This window comes from Ascaphus truei, chromosome 3 (assembly GCF_040206685.1).
Source record: "Ascaphus truei isolate aAscTru1 chromosome 3, aAscTru1.hap1, whole genome shotgun sequence".
Taxonomy (NCBI): domain Eukaryota; kingdom Metazoa; phylum Chordata; class Amphibia; order Anura; family Ascaphidae; genus Ascaphus; species Ascaphus truei.
In genome coordinates this window covers 334,916,038-334,937,653 of record NC_134485.1, presented here as the reverse complement: position 1 = coordinate 334,937,653, position 21,616 = coordinate 334,916,038, and the positions used below count along the sequence as shown (strand labels likewise).

The 21,616-nt window shown below is 46.3% G+C and overlaps 1 protein-coding gene across 3 annotated transcripts in view; it reads left to right on the top strand.

Annotated features, from left to right (window-relative positions):
* The window catches only part of B4GALNT1 (beta-1,4-N-acetyl-galactosaminyltransferase 1), a 278,757-nt gene that overhangs the window by 106,336 nt on the left and 150,805 nt on the right, over window positions 1–21,616 (top strand). The window contains exons 1-2 of one of the 3 annotated variants that reach the window (XM_075591568.1): window positions 703–922; window positions 2,490–2,606. The exons of 1 other annotated variant lie outside the window; for it this stretch is intronic. In XM_075591568.1, the coding sequence (XP_075447683.1) occupies window positions 2,596–2,606 (11 nt within the window). In that variant the 5' untranslated portion in view covers window positions 703–922; window positions 2,490–2,595. Of the gene's footprint in view, window positions 1–702; window positions 923–2,489; window positions 2,607–21,616 lie in introns of those variants that run through there. One more of the 3 variants, XM_075591570.1, reaches the window with a different exon arrangement.

Sequence of the window (21,616 nt, the reverse complement as noted above, 5' to 3'; positions counted from 1 at the left end):
GACATACTGCACACCCAGACAGAAGTATATTTGATAACTGGAACACTCTTTTTTCTTTCTGCATACAGCATACACTGGATTTACAGCCCACACTATCACTGGTCTCCAGCCTCTGGATGGTCCCTGGACTCAAACCCCCCAGTTATGTGCACCAAGGGCGGTCCGTGCTCTTCTCTTAATCCCTGGTAGAGTAAGGGGTATGGCACTCACTCCCACTGCCAAAGGGGAGGGAACAGAAGGTGCCAGAGCCCTGAACACCTCTGCTGTGAGACCAGTCTCTCTCAAGGGGGAGAGACAACTGAAACAATTTAGGTGTGCAGCCCCTTAAGTGCCGAGGAGGAGAGTTCGAGGTCTGAGCCCTTTATTGGGCAGAACACAGGCCTTAGCCCGCCTTCCCCCCTTGTCACTCAAGGGAGCTACTTGCCGGTGGGGAAAACCCTTGATTGGGTCTAACACTGCCTGCACTGATACCAGGACTTCCATGTCAGGCAGGGTAGATTAGTAGCCAAGCCAGGCATGGCTACATTTAAACACAATGATATACCAAATAAGGACAAAGTGCAAACATGTACAGAATGACTGCAATTTATTGACTGAAAAAACAAAGAATTATCAGTCTGTTTTTTCTAGACAAAACTGTGACCGACTCCTGTTACATTTACTTTACAAGTACTGTCGTCAACCGTCAGAGGCATGTATGTGCATGATGCAGTAAGGGGCGGAGGAAGTAAGAGGGTGGTTGAGACTGTGGCTGGGACACAGAACGAAGCAAATGACAAGTTAGCTGACTTGTACTGAATCTAAATCGGCTTTATGAGAAACCGAGGAGTATCGGGGTGCAAGAAGGTGCATTGTTCAGAAATATCCCTGCTTTTGGATTAAAGAGACATTTAAAGATATAGAAGGAGCTCCCAGTTTTCAGGTAACTGCCAACTCTCTTTTCATTTTTGACTGTGTGTCTTTTAGCCTCACTATTACTTTAAAAGTAGTAAGGTGAGGAGTTTTTTGTTTTTTAAGATCGTTTCTCCACCCTGCAGCAGCACAGAAAAAAAAAGGGTTACATTCTACTGCACGAAACCAGGAGAATCAGGCAAACTATGGATAGGATTACATGCATCGTTAGAGCATTTTCTTATTCAGGTGTTAACAGTCTGTTTATTTTTAAAGGGATGAGCTGAATTACTGAATTTATTGCAAAGAAAACCAGTGTGTCCCCCGCAACGATGATGAATTCATCTTGATATCCATTTTTATGAAGAAGTTTCTTTGTGCTGTACTTCCTCAAGCTGCCGTTCATTTCTACTGAGAAATGCTGTTTAAACGGACGCCAGAAGATGTTGTGATATAAGGTGTAATCTGTAATAGGAAAGAGAGAGCACGGTGTTTTTTAAACGTTACAATTTTGCCAAGTTGGAGGCATAGCTATAGCAAAGACAGAAATTAAAGCTTGCAAATGTTTCCAGGTATGGCAGAGCTGTATGGCTGTATTTCCATAAACCGACAGCGCAGATATACAAAAACATGTACACAAGCAACATGGGTCCTCCATAGACAAATAAGATCAATTGTATGTATGTATGTCTTTATTTGTATAGCGCCATTAATGTACAGTACATAGCGTTTCACAGCCGTAATAGTGACAATCATATAAATAATAAGATATAAATGACACATAATAAGATATAAATAACACAAAGGGGAGAAGTGCTTCAGACTTAAAAGTAACATTTAGGAAAAGGAGTCCCTGCTCCGAAGAGCTTACAATCTAATTAACACAATATACAAAAGTATACATTTATACCAAGAAATTTATTGTGAGCTGTAACATACTGTACTGTAAATTGAGATGAGTATCTGTGAGGTTTTAGTTGGTTCAGTTACATTTTAAGTTATGTAAATTACAGTTAATTTTCTACATGGCAGCATAAGATTAACTAATTTATTTAAGAATTCCTACTGGACCTATTTTATAATGTGACATCAGTACATTTTAACTGATTATTTCAACTTTATTCCAGTTGAAATATGTATATTAATTAATATAGAAATAAAGGTATTATTTTTTATTAATAATAATATGACAGTTCTTACTCACATAATAGAGCACTTAATTTATGGAACCTGAGTTTATGGAGCCTATATCATATATGTCACCCTTAAATTTTCAATTTTTGATATGCTATAACTTGGATCTCTAAAACACTTACAGTAATTAAAATATTTGAGGGGTTTAAAAATGAGGTCCCCTTTCTTGTAAAAAGCTGATGGAAGTCTAGGCTGTGTGTATAAATGCACAGTACAGGCATACCCCACATTAACGTACGCAATGGGACCGGAGCTTGTATGTAAAGCGAAAATGTACTTAAAGTGAAGCACTACCTTTTCTCCACTTATCGATGCATGTACTGTACTGCAATCGTCATATACGTGCAGAACTGATGTAAATAAGGCATTTGTAACAGGCTTTTTGTCTCCCCGCTTGCGCACAGTTTCGTTACAGGTACTGTAGGGAGCCGGTATTGCTGTTCAGGACGTGCTGACTGGCGCATGCGTGAGCTGCTGTTTGCCTATTGAGCGAGATGTACTTACTCGCGAATGTACTTAAAGTGAGTGTACTTAAACCGGGGTATGCCTGTATGGCTGTAACTTTGAGTATGCTCTTTTAGATATGCCAGAACGATGCAGTTGTAACCTAGGCATGTTTTAGGTGGTGACTGTAGCATGTTTATTACAATAATTGTCCATCTAATGAATGCTCTCCCTCTCAAACCTTGTTTCCTTACTGATACTAATCACTGATTTGTAGTTGTGTTCACTATTCTTTAGTTTCTTTAACTGTAAAATCCACCGACGGATCGCTCCAGTTTCAATTTGCCAGTTTAAATCAAGACCGCCATTGGATACGGTACTGTGGTGGATTTTTACAATCCATCTGTGGATTCCGCAATCCACATGTGGAATCCACGAATGGATGGTCTGTGTTAAAATAAAAATACTCTGCAAAAGACAAATCGCCATTTTTTAGACTGATCTGCTGAAATCCACTGACCAAAGTAACTGACCGATCCGCTGCGGATCCAAATCAGCCCCCCAAAAATGCACCCATCTCTATTCCCTATAAGCACATGCAGTAACAGTGTTCTGTATGGGCACTGTATTTGCCTATATGCAATTACCTAGCAGTTACCACAAATCTATTTTCAGTTTGAAAGCTTTTTACACATTTGCCAGAGGGTCATTACCGTACATATCCAGGTGTTATCAAAACATCTTGTTTGAGATAGTATTTCTGTACGTATCTCTTAAGTATTTTTAAAAGCGAGATGCCAATATAAATGTGTTTTCTGATCCCAGTATATGTTACTTTGCACGTTGGTTGTTGTAGTTTTACAATGCGCAAGTGTTCGTGCCGCAAAATTCGATGTACAGCGCTCTGTACACTGTCTGCTCTATTCAGTGTATGGTAAAAAAAAATACTGTATCATGTTCATCATAGAAAATGCACTAAATAAACCCTGTACATTTTCATGCAAGGCTTTGTCAGTAACTAGCTCACTTGAGAATAAGAACATGACTTCTCAAACACAGCGCGGGGCAGTTCTGTGGGAGGGTTTGGGGTAACATAACTAGTAGTACTTACCTCGCTTGTGCTATGTTGTTACCTTTACATTAAATGGATTTTATTTAGTCTTTATATTGTAGCCCCTTCACCTTTTTGCTGCTGTGCTCCGTTTTTTTTCTACTAAATTCCTAAAATAGTTTTGTCATCGACACGTGCGCTGGTAAAAAACCCACCTTTTTTTCAGTCTTGGTTTGCAGACACAATTTATTTTTTTAAGACTCATCAAAAAAATATATTATATGTTTAATAAGTGTTATGTACACGTTTCCACATGCAGTGTTAGAAGATTAGTTGCCCCCAGGACCAAAGTGTCCTAGTCACAGTGAGCTGAGATTTGGGTGCAGTCTGGAGTCCTGTAACTACTCCCATGTAATGTTCAAGAAAAAACAAATTCCCCTCCCCCCCCTTTTCCCACTCTTATATTCCTTTACCCCCCCCTCCCCCTCCTTAGGCTGCCTAAGGCTCAGTTCAGACAGCAGGCAATGCGGCGTGTGCGCGCTAATGTGGGCGCGCACGGCCGTCACAAATTTGGGTTGTGCGGTGGGAGTTTTCAAACTGAAAACTCCACCGGCGGCAAAGTGCAGCGTTGTCGCTGCGACACTTTGCCACCACAACCCAAATTGAACTTTTGGGGCTCCAGTCGCGTGGCGCGAGCTCCGTGATGCGTTCGTTACACGCCCCGCCACGCCCCCAAACGCCGCGCTCTGGCTCCTGCTGTTTGAGCACAGGTCGCTGTACTGCAGGAGCGAGCGGCGGGGGCGCGAACGTTAGCAAGCTGCCGTAGCAGCCTGTCTGAGCGCGCCCTCACGCTCCCTTACACTCCTTCACCCTCCCCCACCACGGAAACGGTGTAACAAGGGTAAATGGATTACCAAATGTTTGGGTCAGCTACAAGGAATTGCCCTTTTCAAAAGCAGACATGTTTGTTAGCTGCAAGGGAGTAATGATTTTATTTTGCATATTAAGCAATCTATGGGGTTTATATATGTAATGGGTATTCCCCCCCCCCCAATCTCACATTGGCCCGGGTAGTCTAACCAGTCCCCATTACGTGTTCGTGTCTGGTGGTGCACCTGTAGGCAACAGGGCTCCTGAGTCTCCCGCTTGATGGTATTAGGGGATGTCATCCAGACAGGCAGCTGAGGTAGTGTGTGTGAGTCCTACCTATATCCAGTGCAGCGCCTCCACCTCATCAGGATCTGTGCTTCCGCAGGGAGATGGTCCTGGTGAGGAACTCATCCTTGGTGGTGCCATCCACTGCTGAGTAACTTCACACTCACACAGTGGAGGTATATTCGAACAGGGCATCTTTATTGATGGTTGGTATGGGCAAGCTGCCCCTCACAGATAACAGCTCAGCCACTCATCTCTTTGTAGCACTCTCTTAGGAAGGTCCCTTCTCTAATAGATCTGCTTTCCACCTCTACTCTTAAAGAGATTCCCCAGCTTCTCTGGCTGCTGTAAGCTCCTCTAACTCTGCTGCGTCTGCTCACTGACTCACAGCTAGCAGGAGACACTGCAACATTGTTGCAGACCTTCACGTGCCTCTCAGTGAACAGAGCAGCACAACAACAGGAAACTGAACTCCTAACTTTAGGCAGTGCTGTGTCTTATATCACCCCCCAGAGAACAAACATGCTCTGTATCACTAAGTGGGAACACACTGCATGTTGTCACTTCCTTTGGGGACATATGACACCTCACCAGGGTGTGAGGGCAAACCTCATGATTGTTGCTGGCAATCCTGCATACTTACCAGGTTTACTGCCAACATGAGAAAGAGATATGTACACCAATCTTAGACATGGCTACATTTATGAAAGCAAAAATGGAGCAAATTCTGGGGCAAAATCAAGGAAAAAACATTCAAATCATTACGATTTTTCTTTAATACATCTGACACAACCCAGATTTGCAGCGCTTTTGCAGTCATTCATATGCTGTATTGTTTCAAAATAAAAGTGGAGCAATCCTGTGGCAAACAACTGATTTAGATCTATCAAAATAAACAATTGTATTGATTTCAGTGTCATTTTTTTTAAATGTATTTGATGCATCTGGTGCATTTTTGTTTTTGCCCCAGAATTGCACCACGTGTGTTGGACCTCAGCAGCTTATTCAAGGAGGTTTGTGATTTTTAATGTATTACTGTATGCCAAATTTGGAACAAAATTGATGTAAATAGCATCAATTTCATTGTGCGCCTTATAGCATTAAAGCAGCAGATTAAGCTATATCCTACAGGTGTGATTAAAAAAAAAAAAAAGTTCTGTACTATGTAACGGGTATTCCACCCCACCCAATCTCATATATAGTGTGGGTGAGTAGAACATGCAGTGTTACCGGTGTGGTGCGTATACCTGCAGGCTCACAGGAGGTCTGAGCCTCCGCTAATGAGAGCCTGGGGTGAATCCTCTGGAACGGATCTTCTTTCAGCGCCTCCACCTATGTAGGATTCTATGGAAGTGTAGAATGACCCTACATAGGAACCCAATCAGAAACCACACACACAGTGATTATATAATAACTAAGGAATTTACTTATAAGCATATAACACATTACATAACATCATAACCTCATGCAATACTGGAGCACCTTCTGCCCAATGTCTGGTGTTCCCACACAGTGTCCTGTAACCCCCACCCAATGTCCCGTACTCCTACGGAGATCGTGGGTGACTGCGCAGTCACTAAATTAATAGGCCTGTTGGTGCACATATAATACAGAGGTACCTTCCGAGCAATCCGATGCTCGGGCCTGCAACACTCTTCTCAAAGGGTCAGACGTGCGATGCATCCGTCTGATCCTATCCAGGTACTTCTCCAGGAACCCCAACGAGGGTCCCACCGCTTCACGGGAACACAACCGAATCACGGCAACACCCACCGCATCACGGGAACAGCAACCGCCGCTATCCCTATCTATCCCTAACTAACCCTAAAGTGACAGGAACCCTAACCTAGGGCCTGTCCCTGATGAACCGCAACCGGGGTGTCTTGGGGGAAAACTCCTAGGGCCTGCGGGGTAATAACCTGCCCCTCTCCCCTAGTTACCCAAGTCCTATCTGTAACTCCCTAACTACTCCTAACTCCTAATACTAACACGCCTGCAGCCGACACACAGCTCTCACAATCAGCCTGCAGACAGTAACACACGCTGCACACACACTGCACTCATTACATGCAGCGTCACATGCAACACTCATACACAGTAACCTGGAACCCGCAGCAAACACACTGCTCCCACGCTGTGCCTATTTGCCAGTGCGGACAGCACTACCCGCTGTGGCACTGCCAAACCTGCACCTTACACACACTAAGGGTGACCTCCCTATCTAGGGCCGTCCCTTTTCAGTTACCCACTAACCTGGTGGGGAGTTGGGGCCTACCTGGAGGGTGAGGGTACCTATCTGGATGCAGGAGCTACACTCACTCCCTGCATCCTTCCTTCCCCTTCAGCTCCACTGCTCCAACTGACGTGACCAAAGCCCGGGAAATGTATCTATTCTCCCGGGCTGAGAATCCTCCAGCCCTATTGGCCGCTATGAGGCACCTGGTGCCTGTCTCCCTATGCCTCCTGGGAGTTGTAGTTCCCAGGAGGCTGCTACAGCATTGGGGCCGCATGCGCACTTGCCCTGCGCATGCGCGAACTCTCAATGGCCGCCGCACTGTTTCCTGCTCCTTCTCTACCCTCGCGCGACTCTTTCCTGCCTCTCGCAGCCTCCCTGCGCATGCGCGAGCTAACTGGGCCGCCGGGGACCTACTGCGCATGCGCGAGTCTCTCCGCAATGGCGGCGCCCTATCCGCCCGGCTCCGGGAGCGCCGGGAGCCCTGAGATGCGCGTACGGCCTTGGCAACCGGCCGCACGCGTCCCTGGCAACCCCCGAGCCGGGACCTGACCTCCCTCACCCGCGCGATTGTCTTGCGGGGCCGCCTTGTGACTCGGCGGTACCCGCGATCGCGCACCAGGGGAGGGGGGTGCTGGAACCTCGGGGAGACCTGGCTACACTCTCCCCCTGGTGGAAATTCCAACGTCCTCGCTTGGAGAATGACATCACCTGGTACACAGTTATACAATGAAAATACAGTGCATATGTACAACTTATCAATGGTGACTTTAAACCTCAGGTTACAATGCATTTCATACCAATTAACCGAAACGTGCTGAGACCATTTGTGGGGGGCCCCTAATTGAACATGTGGGGGTACCTCACTTTTGCCTCCGTGAGCCTCCCCTAGAAAAATTTCTTGGAGAGCACACTCTAAAGCGACGGTTACTGGCTCTTCGCTACTTCCTCCACCTGGTGGAAGGAGTAGCACAGTGTCTCTGAAGCAGACCTTTACCCGGTCATCCGCGGCAGGGATGCGGTAGACCAGGAGGCCAAGACCTTTCCCGCGGTCCACCACCTGGCGAATGGCACGCTCCTTTTTGGGCTTAAAGGAGGCCAGTCTCCCTGGATCTTCCTTTACACAGTCTTTGTCCCCATATTTTTGTGAGGCTTCCACTGAGAAGCGAGCACTGGGAAATGTCTCGGTTTCACCTGGCAGGGGGGAAAAAGTAGACACCTTACCCCTGCGGTGATTTACGGTGGCCAACAGGTCCTCGGGGATGCTGTCAGTTCCCACCTTGGTGGTATCGGAACCTGTCCCCAACTCTTCTGGGACAGTCCGCTCACTGACTCAAACTTCGGGAGCGTTGGATCCCAGTCCTGGGACCACTTGCGTCGGAGCACACGGGCTCACACTCCGCTCAGGAACCGTAGCTTTGGCCATCTTCACGGCCACCTCCATCGGAGTCTATGGGGAACAAGGGGGTTCCTTACCACTCGGCTCGCTGACGATGGGCTTCCCTTCTTCCGGAAGGATCGACGGTAGACACTGATCCACTCTCATCTCTGGACAGCTACCTTCTAATGAGGACACCTCCACCAGGACGCGTTGCATAGGGGAGCCCTTCGCCCGGGCGACCAGACTTACGGAGCCATCGTGCTCCGCGGTCACCTGGAGGCTCACCCCCAGCACCCCTGGGGCAGTCGACTCATCCTTGTCTGTAGGTACTGGTCCCACGCCTGGGACCGATGGTACCTCTGTAGTAGGTCGGACTGACCATGGTAGGGCACACGGGCCCACAGCAGGGTCCGCAACATCGGGATACACCTTTTCCAGGGTACACGGACCCACAGCAGACTCTGTATCCTCGGCATCACCGCTGGGGTGGTTCGCCGGTAGGCGCATCGCCACCGATGGGACTTCCACCTTTTCCCCGGAAGATATCATGACAGTATCCTCCGCAAGGTAGTCACCAGATTCTTCTGTAATGCAGCCAGTGGTTGTGGGTACGAAGCTGGCGTGCTCCGGTACCTCCACTGCAGTCACGCTCTTCTCCGCCAAGGGTTCACTTAGCTCCTTAGCTGGCTCTGTATGCTGGGGTACAATAGGCATCAAGAAAATTGCACCGCAACAATCACATCTGGGCTCCCACGCCAGTGCTCCCCTAGAACAGTCACAGGTGGGGCTAAAGCACTGTGTACACGGCTCCCCATCTACCTCGGTGATCCTGAAGTCTAGTGGCACTTGGGACATGACGGCTCCCTCGTCATAGGCTTCTTGCAAGCAGGGGCACAGTAGCATAAGGAGATCTATTCCTGGCGCTCGCCAGGGCACATACACATTAGGGTGTATCCCCTGACAGTCTATCTCATCCTCGTGCATCATCTCATCCTCAGAGATCAGAGTGTCTATCACAGCGTCCACGTATGGTTGAAGATAACCGTGCTTGCTCCCCCTGGTGGAATCTAAAGGAAGGGCACTTTTTACAAGGAATTGGTTTTCGCTCTGCCCTGAGTCACTCACATTACGGGGGCGGGGCTCTGGTTTTCCCGCCAGTCCCGGAGGGTTTTCTGCAACCCTTTTCTGAGCAGCCTGGCAGTCAGAAGCACGTGTGTCATTTTGAGTTGGCGGGAGCCGCCATGTTAGGTGGGACTCACTATTAGCCTCCCTTGCTACAGGAGCCTCCATTTTGATCACAGTCCTGCTAACTACATTAGGGCTCTCGTTGCATGCAGGAACGGCCGATTCAGGGTAAATAAAGGGGTACCCCTCGTTCGGACCCTCGGACAGACTCAAGAATTGAGGACCATCTTCCTCGCTTATGGCATGGTCTACATACATCAGTATAGTACTCCACTGCCAGGTGATATCATACCTTCGTCCTCTGACCCATGTACGATCCAGGCCAGGGAGCTTCCGAACCTGCGCCTGAACGTCCAGCAGAGACACGCCAGCAGGGACTGCCCCCACGGCAACCATGTGGTTAGGAGTTGCACTAAGCTTCGAGGCCCAGGTGGAGACCTCCTGTCTGGAGAGCGCCCACATGGTGAAAAATGGGAATTGGACAATTTGAAAAAAATGCAACAGGGCACCCCAGGTCTATCTCAGCAGCGCCTCCAAATGTAACGGGTATTCCACCCCACCCAATCTCATATATAGTGTGGGTGAGTAGAACATGCAGTGTTACCGGTGTGGTGCGTATACCTGCAGGCTCACAGGAGGTCTGAGCCTCCGCTAATGAGAGCCTGGGGTGAATCCTCTGGAACGGATCTTCTTTCAGCGCCTCCACCTATGTAGGATTCTATGGAAGTGTAGAATGACCCTACATAGGAACCCAATCAGAAATCACACACACAGTGATTATATAATAACTAAGGACTTTACTTATGAGCATATAACACATTACATAACATCATAACCTCATGCAATACTGGAGCACCTTCTGCCCAATGTCTGGTGTTCCCACACAGTGTCCTGTAACCCCCACAAAATGTCCCGTACTCCTACGGAGATCGTGGGTGACTGCGCAGTCACTAAATTAATAGGCCTGTTGGTGCACATATAATACAGAGGTACCTTCCGAGCAATCTGATGCTCGGGCCTGCAACACTCTTCTCAAAGGGTCAGACGTGCGATGCATCCGTCTGATCCTATCCAGGTACTTCTCCAGGAACCCCAACGAGGGTCCCACCGCTTCACGGGAACACAACCGAATCACGGCAACACCCACCGCATCACGGGAACAGCAACCGCCGCTATCCCTATCTATCCCTAACTAACCCTAAAGTGACAGGAACCCTAACCTAGGGCCTGTCCCTGATGAACCGTAACCGGGGTGTCTTGGGGGAAAACTCCTAGGGCCTGCGGGGTAATAACCTGCCCCTCTCCCCTAGTTACCCAAGTCCTATCTGTAACTCCCTAACTACTCCTAACTCCTAATACTAACACGCCTGCAGCCGACACACAGCTCTCACAATCAGCCTGCAGACAGTAACACACGCTGCACACACACTGCACTCATTACATGCAGCGTCACATGCAACACTCATACACAGTAACCTGGAACCCGCAGCAAACACACTGCTCGCACGCTGTGCCTATTTGCCAGTGCGCACAGCACTACCCGCTGTGGCACTGCCAAACCTGCACCTTACACACACTAAGGGTGACCTCCCTATCTAGGGCCGTCCCTTTTCAGTTACCCAATAACCTGGTGGGGAGTTGGGGCCTACCTGGAGGGTGAGGGTACCTATCTGGATGCAGGACCTGCAATCACTCCCTGCATCCTTCCTTCCCCTTCAGCTCCACTGCTCCAACTGACGTGACCAAAGCCCGGGAAATGTATCAATTCTCCCGGGCTGAGAATCCTCCAGCCCTATTGGCCGCTATGAGGCACCTGGTGCCTGTCTCCCTATGCCTCCTGGGAGTTGTAGTTCCCAGGAGGCTGCTACAGCATTGGGGCCGCGTGCGCACTTGCCCTGCGCATGCGCGAACTCTCAATGGCCGCCGCACTGTTTCCTGCTCCTTCTCTACCCTCGCGCGACTCTTTCCTGCCTCTCGCAGCCTCCCTGCGCATGCGCGAGCTAACTGGGCCGCCGGGGACCTACTGCGCATGCGCGAGTCTCTCCGCAATGGCGGCGCCCTATCCGCCCGGCTCCGGGAGCGCCGGGAGCCCTGAGATGCGCGTGCGGCCTTGGCAACCGGCCGCACGCGTCCCCGGCAACCCCCGAGCCGGGACCTGACCTCCCTCACCCGCGCGATTGTCTTGCGGGGCCGCCTTGTGACTCGGCGGTACCCGCGATCGCGCACCAGGGGAGGGGGGTGCTGGAACCTCGGGGAGACCTGGCTACAACTATGAGAAAATACTTGTAGCATTTAAAAAAAAACAACAACTCTGAATTACATTTTATGTATTATACTGTAACAAGCCTTTTTTGTTTCTATAGTAAATATTTACAAAGTCACAAATACTGAGTACATACTCCTTTGCAGTCATTTAGGGAACCCTCAAGCTGAATCTTTGCCGTTCAATCACAGGAGAACGGATTGATCAGTAATTTAGCTAATTACTTATCATTGTGTGGATTGTATTGATGCACATACTGTATTAAAGGAGAGAAAAATGAAATTAAAACAAAACGGCAGTTTGGACTGCTGCTTTAATCGTTGGGATTCACTAAGTGCCGATTGTGGGTATCAAACTGCGATTCAGTGTTATCACCTTGATAAAGGACTGTAGAGGTCCGAAACGCGTTGGTGTGTGTTGTAACCTTTTTCCATCCATTAAATAGCTTTATTTGGGTACGTACTCCTGCTGGTTTTATTGCTGTTTCACAGCTGGATTTTTAGTGCTTCGTTTTCCTCCCTCCATTTTTAACTGCCATTGACTTGAATAGCGATCTCAGATGTTTGGGGAGCGCGTAGAACCGGAAAATAAATAAAACATATATTTGGTGCAATATTGTATATTTAAGTAATAATCCCAGAAGAACAGGGCATTACTGGCCAATAATGCCCTGGCTGGAAGAGTTGAAGGCCCGAGGCGAAGCCGAGGGACTTTAACCCAGCCAGGGCATTATTGGCCAGTAATGCCCTGTTCTGAGGGGATTATTACTATTATAGGATAAATGTAGGCTTATTTTATAAATAATAGACACTTTTGAATAGTTAGATTTTTTTATTAAAATAAAATGGTAAATAAATGAAACCACCTCTTATACGCTTACACTGCAGATATCTATATCCACACACTGCCGCCCCCTCTGTGTACACACACACACACACACACACAGCAGCTCAACACACACAAACTGCTGCTACACACAACAGCACAACACACACAACATAGCACCTCTACACACACACAATCACAACACGCACACACAGTAGCTCTATACACACACAAACTGTGCTACACATACAACAGCACAACACACACACGCACACTGCAGCCACTTACTAAACTTTGCACTCCCCCAACCCCCTCTCCCCCATCTCTACACACAACACAGCACCTCTACACACACATACAAACTACTGCTACACACACATGCTACACCCATAAACACTGCTGCTGACACTGACACACACACACTGGAGCTCTATACACACACTGGAGCTCTACACAGATACTCAACAGCACACACTCACACACAAACTGCAGCCACAAAGAAACTGCAGACAGCCACTTACTTTTTTGCAGACTCCCCCCTGTTCTGAAAGCTGATTGGCTGGAAATAAACCCATTGAAAACTACACATTGCAAGCTGATTAAATTCCGGGCATTACTGATTGGATAATGCCTGGAATTTTAACCAATCAGAGAGCAGGGTTTTCAATAATGCCCGGAATTTAACAGCTTTAGCCTATATTATAGGATAAAGCAGTAAAAATCGGGACATTATTGAAAACCCTGCTCTCTGATTGGATAATGCCCGGAATTTTAACCAATCAGTAATGCCCGAAATTTAGCAGCTTGCAAAGTGCAGTTTTCAATGGGTTTATTTCCAGCCAATCAGCTTTCAGAACAGCTAAGACAGGCCAGGGGATTGGTTTGCTTGAAGTAAAAGCTCTGAGACAGGGCAGGGGATTGGTCAGGACGTATCAGCGCCGGGTTGACTCCTCCCCCTCCCGAGCTGACAGATTTTCTGAGCAGATTCAGTTGATTTGGGGGGGGGGGGGGGAGAGTCTGCAAAGAAGTAAGTGACTGGCTGCAGTTTGTGTGTGAGTGTGTGCTGTTGTGTTGTATATCTGTGTAGAAGTGCTGTGTGTGTATAGAGCTCCAGTGTGTCAGTGTCAGCAGCAGTGTTTATGGGTGTAACACGTGTGTAGCAGCAGTTTGTTTGTGTGTGTGTGTGTGTGTATATAGAGGTGCTGTGTATAGAGGTGCAGTGTTGTGTGTGTGTGTGTGTGTGTTGTGTGTAGAGGTGCAGTGTTGTGTGTGTGTGGGGTGCGTGTGTGTAGAGGTGCTGTGTTATGTATAGAGGTGCAGTGGGGTGTGTGTGGGGTGTGTGTAGAGGTGCTGTGTTGTGTGTAGAGGTGGGGGGGGGGGGAGAGTGCAAAGTTTAGTAAGTGGCTGCATTTTTGATTGTGTGTGTGTTGTGCTGTTGTATGTGTAGCAGCAGTTTGTGTATAGAGCTCCAGTGTGTGTGTGTGTGTGTGTGTGTGTGTGTGTGTGTGTGTGTCAGTGTCAGCAGCAGTGTTTATGGGTGTAGCATGTGTGTGTAGAGGTGCTGTGTTGTGAGTGTAGAGGAGGTGCTGTGTTGTGTGTGTGTGTGTGTGTGGTGTGCAGAGGTGTTGTGAGTGTAGAGGAGGTGCTGGGTTGTGTGTGTGTGTGTGTGTAGAGGTGCTGTGTTGTGTGTGGTGTGCTGTTGTGTGCGTGTATAGCAGCAGTTTGTGTGTGTTGAGCTGGTGTGTGTGTGTGTGTGTGTGTGTGTGTGTGTGTGTGTACACACACACAGAGGGGGCGGCAGTGTGTGGATATAGATATCTGCAGTGTAAGCGTATATAGAGGTGGTTTCATGTATTTACCATTTTATTTTAATAAAAAATCTATTTAACTATACAAAAGTGTCTATTATTTATAAAATAAGTCTACATTTAGCCTATAATAGTAATAATCCCCTCAGAACAGGGCATTACTGGCCAATAATGCCCTGGCTGGGTTAAAGTCCCTCGGCTTCGCCTCGGGCCTTCAACTCTTCCAGCCAGGGCACTATTGGCCAGTAATGCCCTGTTCTTCTGGGATTATTACTTAAATATACAATATTGCACCAAATATATGTTTTATTTATTTTCCGGTTCTTCGCGCTCCCCAAACATCTGAGATCGCTATTCAAATCAATGGCAGTTAACACTGAATCGCAGTTTGATACCCACAATCGGCACTTAGTGAATCCCAACGATTAAAGCAGCAGTCCAAACTGCCGTTTTGTTTTAATTTAATTTTCTCTCCTTTAATACAGTATGTGCATCAATACAATCCACACAATGATAAGTAATTAGCTAAATTACTGATCAATCCGTTCTCCTGTGATTGAACGGCGAAGATTCAGCTTGAGGGTTCCCTAAATGACTGCAAAGGAGTATGTACTCAGTATTTGTGACTTTGTAAATATTTACTATAGAAACAAAAAAGGCTTGTTACAGTATAATACATAAAATGTAAATCAGAGTTGTTGTTTTTTTTAAAATGCTACAAGTATTTTCTCATAGTACAGAACTTTTTTTTTTTTTAATCACACCTGTAGGATATAGCTTAATCTGCTGCTTTAATGCTATAAGGCGCACAATGAAATTGATGCTATTTACATCAATTTTGTTCCAAATTTGGCATACAGTAATACATTAAAAATCAAACCTCCTTGAATAAGCTGCTTAGGTCCAACACACGTGGTGCAATTCTGGGGCAAAAACAAAAATGCACCAGATGCATCAAATACATTTTTTTTTTTTTTTTCAATTTAAGATTTTTATTTTGTTCAGTACATAATATACATACAGTAAATAATCTCTCGACAGCGTACAGTATCAGTTTACTGCATGTGACAATCCTCATTGTAATTTGGTGGACGTCTTTGGACATACGGGGTAGACCGACAGACAAACTGGGGGGGGGGATCTCAGGCTAGGAGTCGAGGGGGGGGGGGGGGAGAAGACAGACAAGGGGAATGGGAAAAGAAAAGAGAGAAAGGAGGGGGGGGTGGGAGTTTGGGAGTTGGGGGGTCTCCTTCCGTGGTTCCGCCTCTGCCTCCCACATGCTGGTTCTCTGCGTCTGAGGACTTTATGCGTACCCCGTAGGACAGCTAACTCTTAACTGATTTGTCTCTCTCATTTTCTTATGGGTCTCATCCGGGTCATGCGGGGTTTTGAGGTGGGGGGGGGGCGGGGGGGAGGGGGGGGGGATGCACCTATCTAAGTGTGTTGTAGGTTCCGTCATTAAGCACTCCCTCATGGGAGAACGCATTTGCCCATATTAAAGCCAAATTGAGGTCCTCTCCACTCCCTGGATTTCTTTCTGGGCTAACCATGGTGCCCAGACTTTTTCAAAATTTTCGCCAGTGTCATTGACCAAGCTTGTCAACATTTCCATCTGGCATACCGTCCAAATTCTATGTCTAATGTTTGGAATTGAAGGGATTATGTTTTGTTTCCAGCGTGCTGCAGTCTCCCCCCTCATCGCCATAGCAAAGTGAGCTATCAGCTTGTTTTCTCCTTTGGTGAACCCGATTGCTGGCCTGTTCAGGAGGAACAGCCATGGGTCTAATGGGACGGGTTTACCTGTAATTATGTTCAACCAGTCTTTAATTGAGTCCCAGACTGGGACGATTTTGGGGCAGGACCACAGCATGTGTAACAAGTCTGCCTGCTGTCCACATTGTCTCGGACACAATGGGGAGTAACTGGGCAGGAATTTAGCTAATTTTGTGGGAGTATGGTACCAGCGCATCATTATATGCGTTCTCCCTTAAGGTTGTGCACATAGAGCTTTTGGAGGTCGCCGTCACTATCTTTGTCCAGTCCTCTACCTCCAGCTCCTCACCTAGGTCTGTTTCCCATTGAGTCATGTATCTGGTTTTGTCCTTTACTGTCGTGCTAGAACCGGTCACTTCCTTATACATCTGCGATGTGAGTCTCACCGTGGATGTCCCTGATCGACAGAGGTTTTCGAAATTTGTCATAGGGGACTTTGGCTGAACTTTTTGGTAGAACGCCCTGATCTGGAGGTACCTAAAGATCTCGGCATTAGGGATGTGGTGGTCAGATTTGACTATTTCGAAAAATTTTATGCCTTATCTCCCTTCCAGATCTACCAAACGCTGTATGTTATTTTGTTTCCAGATATCAAATACATTTTAACAAAATGACACTGAAATCAATACAATTGTTTATTTTGATAGATCTAAATCAGTTGTTTGCCACAGGATTGCTCCACTTTTATTTTGAAACAATACAGCATATGAATGACTGCAAAAGCGCTGCAAATCTGGGTTGTGTCAGATGTATTAAAGAAAAATCGTAATGATTTGAATGTTTTTTCCTTGATTTTAGTTTTTTTTTTGCCCCAGAATTTGCTCCATTTTTGCTTTCATATATGTGAGACTTCATCGTACCTCCGTGACATTATCTTCCTATTCAATTTTGCCTTTTGAAATCATTCATCATGTGAGTGCACATTTGGCAGTTTTTGGAGAGCGATATAGAAATGTGATGGGTGCTCCAACAGTCCTGGTATCTTTGTATACAGGCATACCCCGCATTAACGTACGCAATGGGACCGGAGCATGTATGTAAAGTGAAAATGTACTTAAAGTGAAGCACTACCTTTTCCCACTTATCGATGCATGTACTGTACTGCAATTATCATATACGTGTATAACTGATGTAAATAACGGATTTGTAACAGGCTCTATAGTCTCCCCGCTTGTACACAGCTTCGGTGCAGTAATATTTACTATAGAAACAAAAAAGGCTTGTTACAGTATAATACATAAAATGTAAATCAGAGTTGTTGTTTTTTTTTAAATGCTACAAGTATTTTCTCATAGTACAGAACTTTTTTTTTTTTTAATCACACCTGTAGGATATAGCTTAATCTGCTGCTTTAATGCTATAAGGCGCACAATGAAATTGATGCTATTTACATCAATTTTGTTCCAAATTTGGCATACAGTAATACATTAAAAATCAAACCTCCTTGAATAAGCTGCTTAGGTCCAACACACGTGGTGCAATTCTGGGGCAAAAACAAAAATGCACCAGATGCATCAAATACATTTTTTTTTTTTTTTCAATTTAAGATTTTTATTTTGTTCAGTACATAATATACATACAGTAAATAATCTCTCGACAGCGTACAGTATCAGTTTACTGCATGTGACAATCCTCATTGTAATTTGGTGGACGTCTTTGGACATACGGGGTAGACTGACAGACAAACTGGGGGGGGGATCTCCGGCTAGGAGTCGAGGGGGGGGGGGGGGGCAGAAGACAGACAAGGGGAATGGGAAAAGAAAAGAGAGAAAGGAGGGGGGGGTGGGAGTTTGGGAGTTGGGGGGTCTCCTTCCGTGGTTCCGCCTCTGCCTCCCACATGCTGGTTCTCTGCGTCTGAGGACTTTATGCGTACCCCGTAGGACAGCTAACTCTTAACTGATTTGTCTCTCTCATTTTCTTATGGGTCTCATCCGGGTCATGCGGGGTTTTGAGGTGGGGGGGTCGGGGGGGAGGGGGGGGGGATGCACCTATCTAAGTGTGTTGTAGGTTCCGTCATTAAGCACTCCCTCATGGGAGAACGCATTTGCCCATATTAAAGCCAAATTGAGGTCCTCTCCACTCCCTGGATTTCTTTCTGGGCTAACCATGGTGCCCAGACTTTTTCAAAATTTTCGCCAGTGTCATTGACCAAGCTTGTCAACATTTCCATCTGGCATACCGTCCAAATTCTATGTCTAATGTTTGGAATTGAAGGGATTATGTTTTGTTTCCAGCGTGCTGCAGTCTCCCCCCTCATCGCCATAGCAAAGTGAGCTATCAGCTTGTTTTCTCCTTTGGTGAACCCGATTGCTGGCCTGTTCAGGAGGAACAGCCATGGGTCTAATGGGACGGGTTTACCTGTAATTATGTTCAACCAGTCTTTAATTGAGTCCCAGACTGGGACGATTTTGGGGCAGGACCACAGCATGTGTAACAAGTCTGCCTGCTGTCCACATTGTTTCGGACACAATGGGGAGTAACTGGGCAGGAATTTAGCTAATTTTGTGGGAGTATGGTACCAGCGCATCATTATATGCGTTCTCCCTTAAGGTTGTGCACATAGAGCTTTTGGAGGTCGCCGTCACTATCTTTGTCCAGTCCTCTACCTCCAGCTCCTCACCTTGGTCTGTTTCCCATTGAGTCATGTATCTGGTTTTGTCCTTTACTGTCGTGCTAGAACCGGTCACTTCCTTATACATCTGCGATGTGAGTCTCACCGTGGATGTCCCTGATCGACAGAGCTTTTCGAAATTTGTCATAGGGGACTTTGGCTGAACTTTTTGGTAGAACGCCCTGATCTGGAGGTACCTAAAGATCTCGGCATTAGGGATGTGGTGGTCAGATTTGACTATTTCGAAAAATTTTATGCCTTATCTCCCTTCCAGATCTACCAAACGCTGTATGTTATTTTGTTTCCAGATATCAAATACATTTTAACAAAATGACACTGAAATCAATACAATTGTTTATTTTGATAGATCTAAATCAGTTGTTTGCCACAGGATTGCTCCACTTTTATTTTGAAACAATACAGCATATGAATGACTGCAAAAGCGCTGCAAATCTGGGTTGTGTCAGATGTATTAAAGAAAAATCGTAATGATTTGAATGTTTTTTCCTTGATTTTAGTTTTTTTTTTGCCCCAGAATTTGCTCCATTTTTGCTTTCATATATGTGAGACTTCATCGTACCTCCGTGACATTATCTTCCTATTCAATTTTGCCTTTTGAAATCATTCATCATGTGAGTGCACATTTGGCAGTTTTTGGAGAGCGATATAGAAATGTGATGGGTGCTCCAACAGTCCTGGTATCTTTGTATACAGGCATACCCCGCATTAACGTACGCAATGGGACCGGAGCATGTATGTAAAGTGAAAATGTACTTAAAGTGAAGCACTACCTTTTCCCACTTATCGATGCATGTACTGTACTGCAATTATCATATACGTGTATAACTGATGTAAATAACGGATTTGTAACAGGCTCTATAGTCTCCCCGCTTGTACACAGCTTCGGTGCAGGTAGGGAGTTCAACTTTGCTGTTCAGGACGTGCTGACAGGCGCATGCGTGAGCTGCCGTTTGACTATTGGGCGATATGTACTTACTCGCGAGTGTACTTAAAGTGAGTGTACTTAAAGCGGGGTATGCCTGTATATTCATCAATCATATAAAAACAGTGAAGACTCAGAGATGGAGTGGGTAAACTACTGGGTTAGTGACTATAGCCACTGAAAATATAAATCTCCTAAAGGCAACAGAAAAAAAATAATGTAAAACACACATCGCTGTACCTCATTGGAAATAAGTATGACAAAGTTCAGCACTCACCCCAGGTTGTAGTAATAAGGATCCATATAATAGTATTTCTTTGAAGATCTTACCCACTCCTAGAGCGCACTGGATTCCTGGGGGCATGTCCAGCCGCTGGTTGAGTTCCAAACGATCCAAAAAATGCAAACAATGCACAAAGCAGCGCACTGCCCAGGGACACAGGTGTGTCAAAATATTTGATACACCTGTGTCCCTGGGCAGTGCGCTGCTTTGTGCATTCTTTGTATTTTTTGGATTGTTTTTGGAGAGCGGGGTCGTCACCAAATCTCGCGTGCGGGGGGAGGGGGGCGTTGCAGGCAAGCTGAGCGCGATTTAAAGACAGTTTTTTTGTTTACGCAAGCACCAAGCATGGGCGAGCGTCCGTGCCCGCTCACGTGCGCGCTCCGCGTCAGCGGGGACATCCAAATTTAAGTAGCGAGCATTTACCTCGTCAAGCACCGCACGGTCAGCGGCACAAGGGACTCAGCCTTACTTGATATGAATACAGTGTTGCTACCATTTGCACCATCCTGCTGTTCTCTTTCTTTACATGGGTTCTATAGGTTGCGCCTCGTCTGCCACAACACCTGAGTACACCATCGTGGGGCTAAGGAAAACACTTTAGAATCCGCTATGGGATTCGATGCCTGATTTCGATCTCTAATCTGTGAGTGTGCAGTTCGTGAGACTTGCCTTAGTATTTCAAAACCTTATTATACAACATTGCACCATATATATGTTTAATTATTTTCCAGTTGTTCGCGCTCCCCGCACATCTGAGATCGCTATTCCAAGAGTCCCAGGGGAAGGTTCATCTTTGTGTCAGAGCTGCAAAAACAGTTGTTCAATTTCAGATTTATTCACATTGCACCGCATTGCACTCACTGTTCATTGTTTAATTACATTTATGCTGGGCACAGTCCTTTTTGCACAATTTTTTTTATCACCGTACTATTTGTATTGTACATCACGGTTATTGATTTCTATTTAAATCACAATGATTGATTTGCCCTTTACACAAATAGAGCGCTGGGTGAATATCTTTCCACATTGACTTGAAAGGCAGTTTATGTGGGATCCCACTGCAACACCCAAGATTGGCACTTTGTGAAGTTTCCTCACTGTAACGATGTAGTTTGAACCAGCTTTTGTTTGGTATAGAAAGTAGAAAAGAAACGCCCAGCAAAAACTCCCAAAATGGTGCAAGTTTTGTACATACACTTACTGTGCTCCAATATTGTCTAATTACAGTTTTCAATCTGTGTTCAGACCTGCCAATTAACCTTGCCAAATCCCACGAGGGTTGGGCAGCATCCTTCGGTGCGATGGTGCAATTTGTGTCATGTCCTGTCCACTATAGCACGAGGTGCCCTGACAGGAAGGTTAGGCCCCCAGCAGCAGGGTGGTAAACTCCTTACATGCCATAATAGCTAATAAAGTATTGCCAAGCAAGGAGGGGTATTTATTGCAGTTTGAGGTTTATATTGACCCCTTTGTAGCCCATGGCTACCTTAGGCTGAGGCCCCGCTGCGGTCGGCGGCCCGTTACCTCAAGTGTGCTGGTCAACGCTGCCTCCTTCCGACAGGGCTGACTGTGTGCT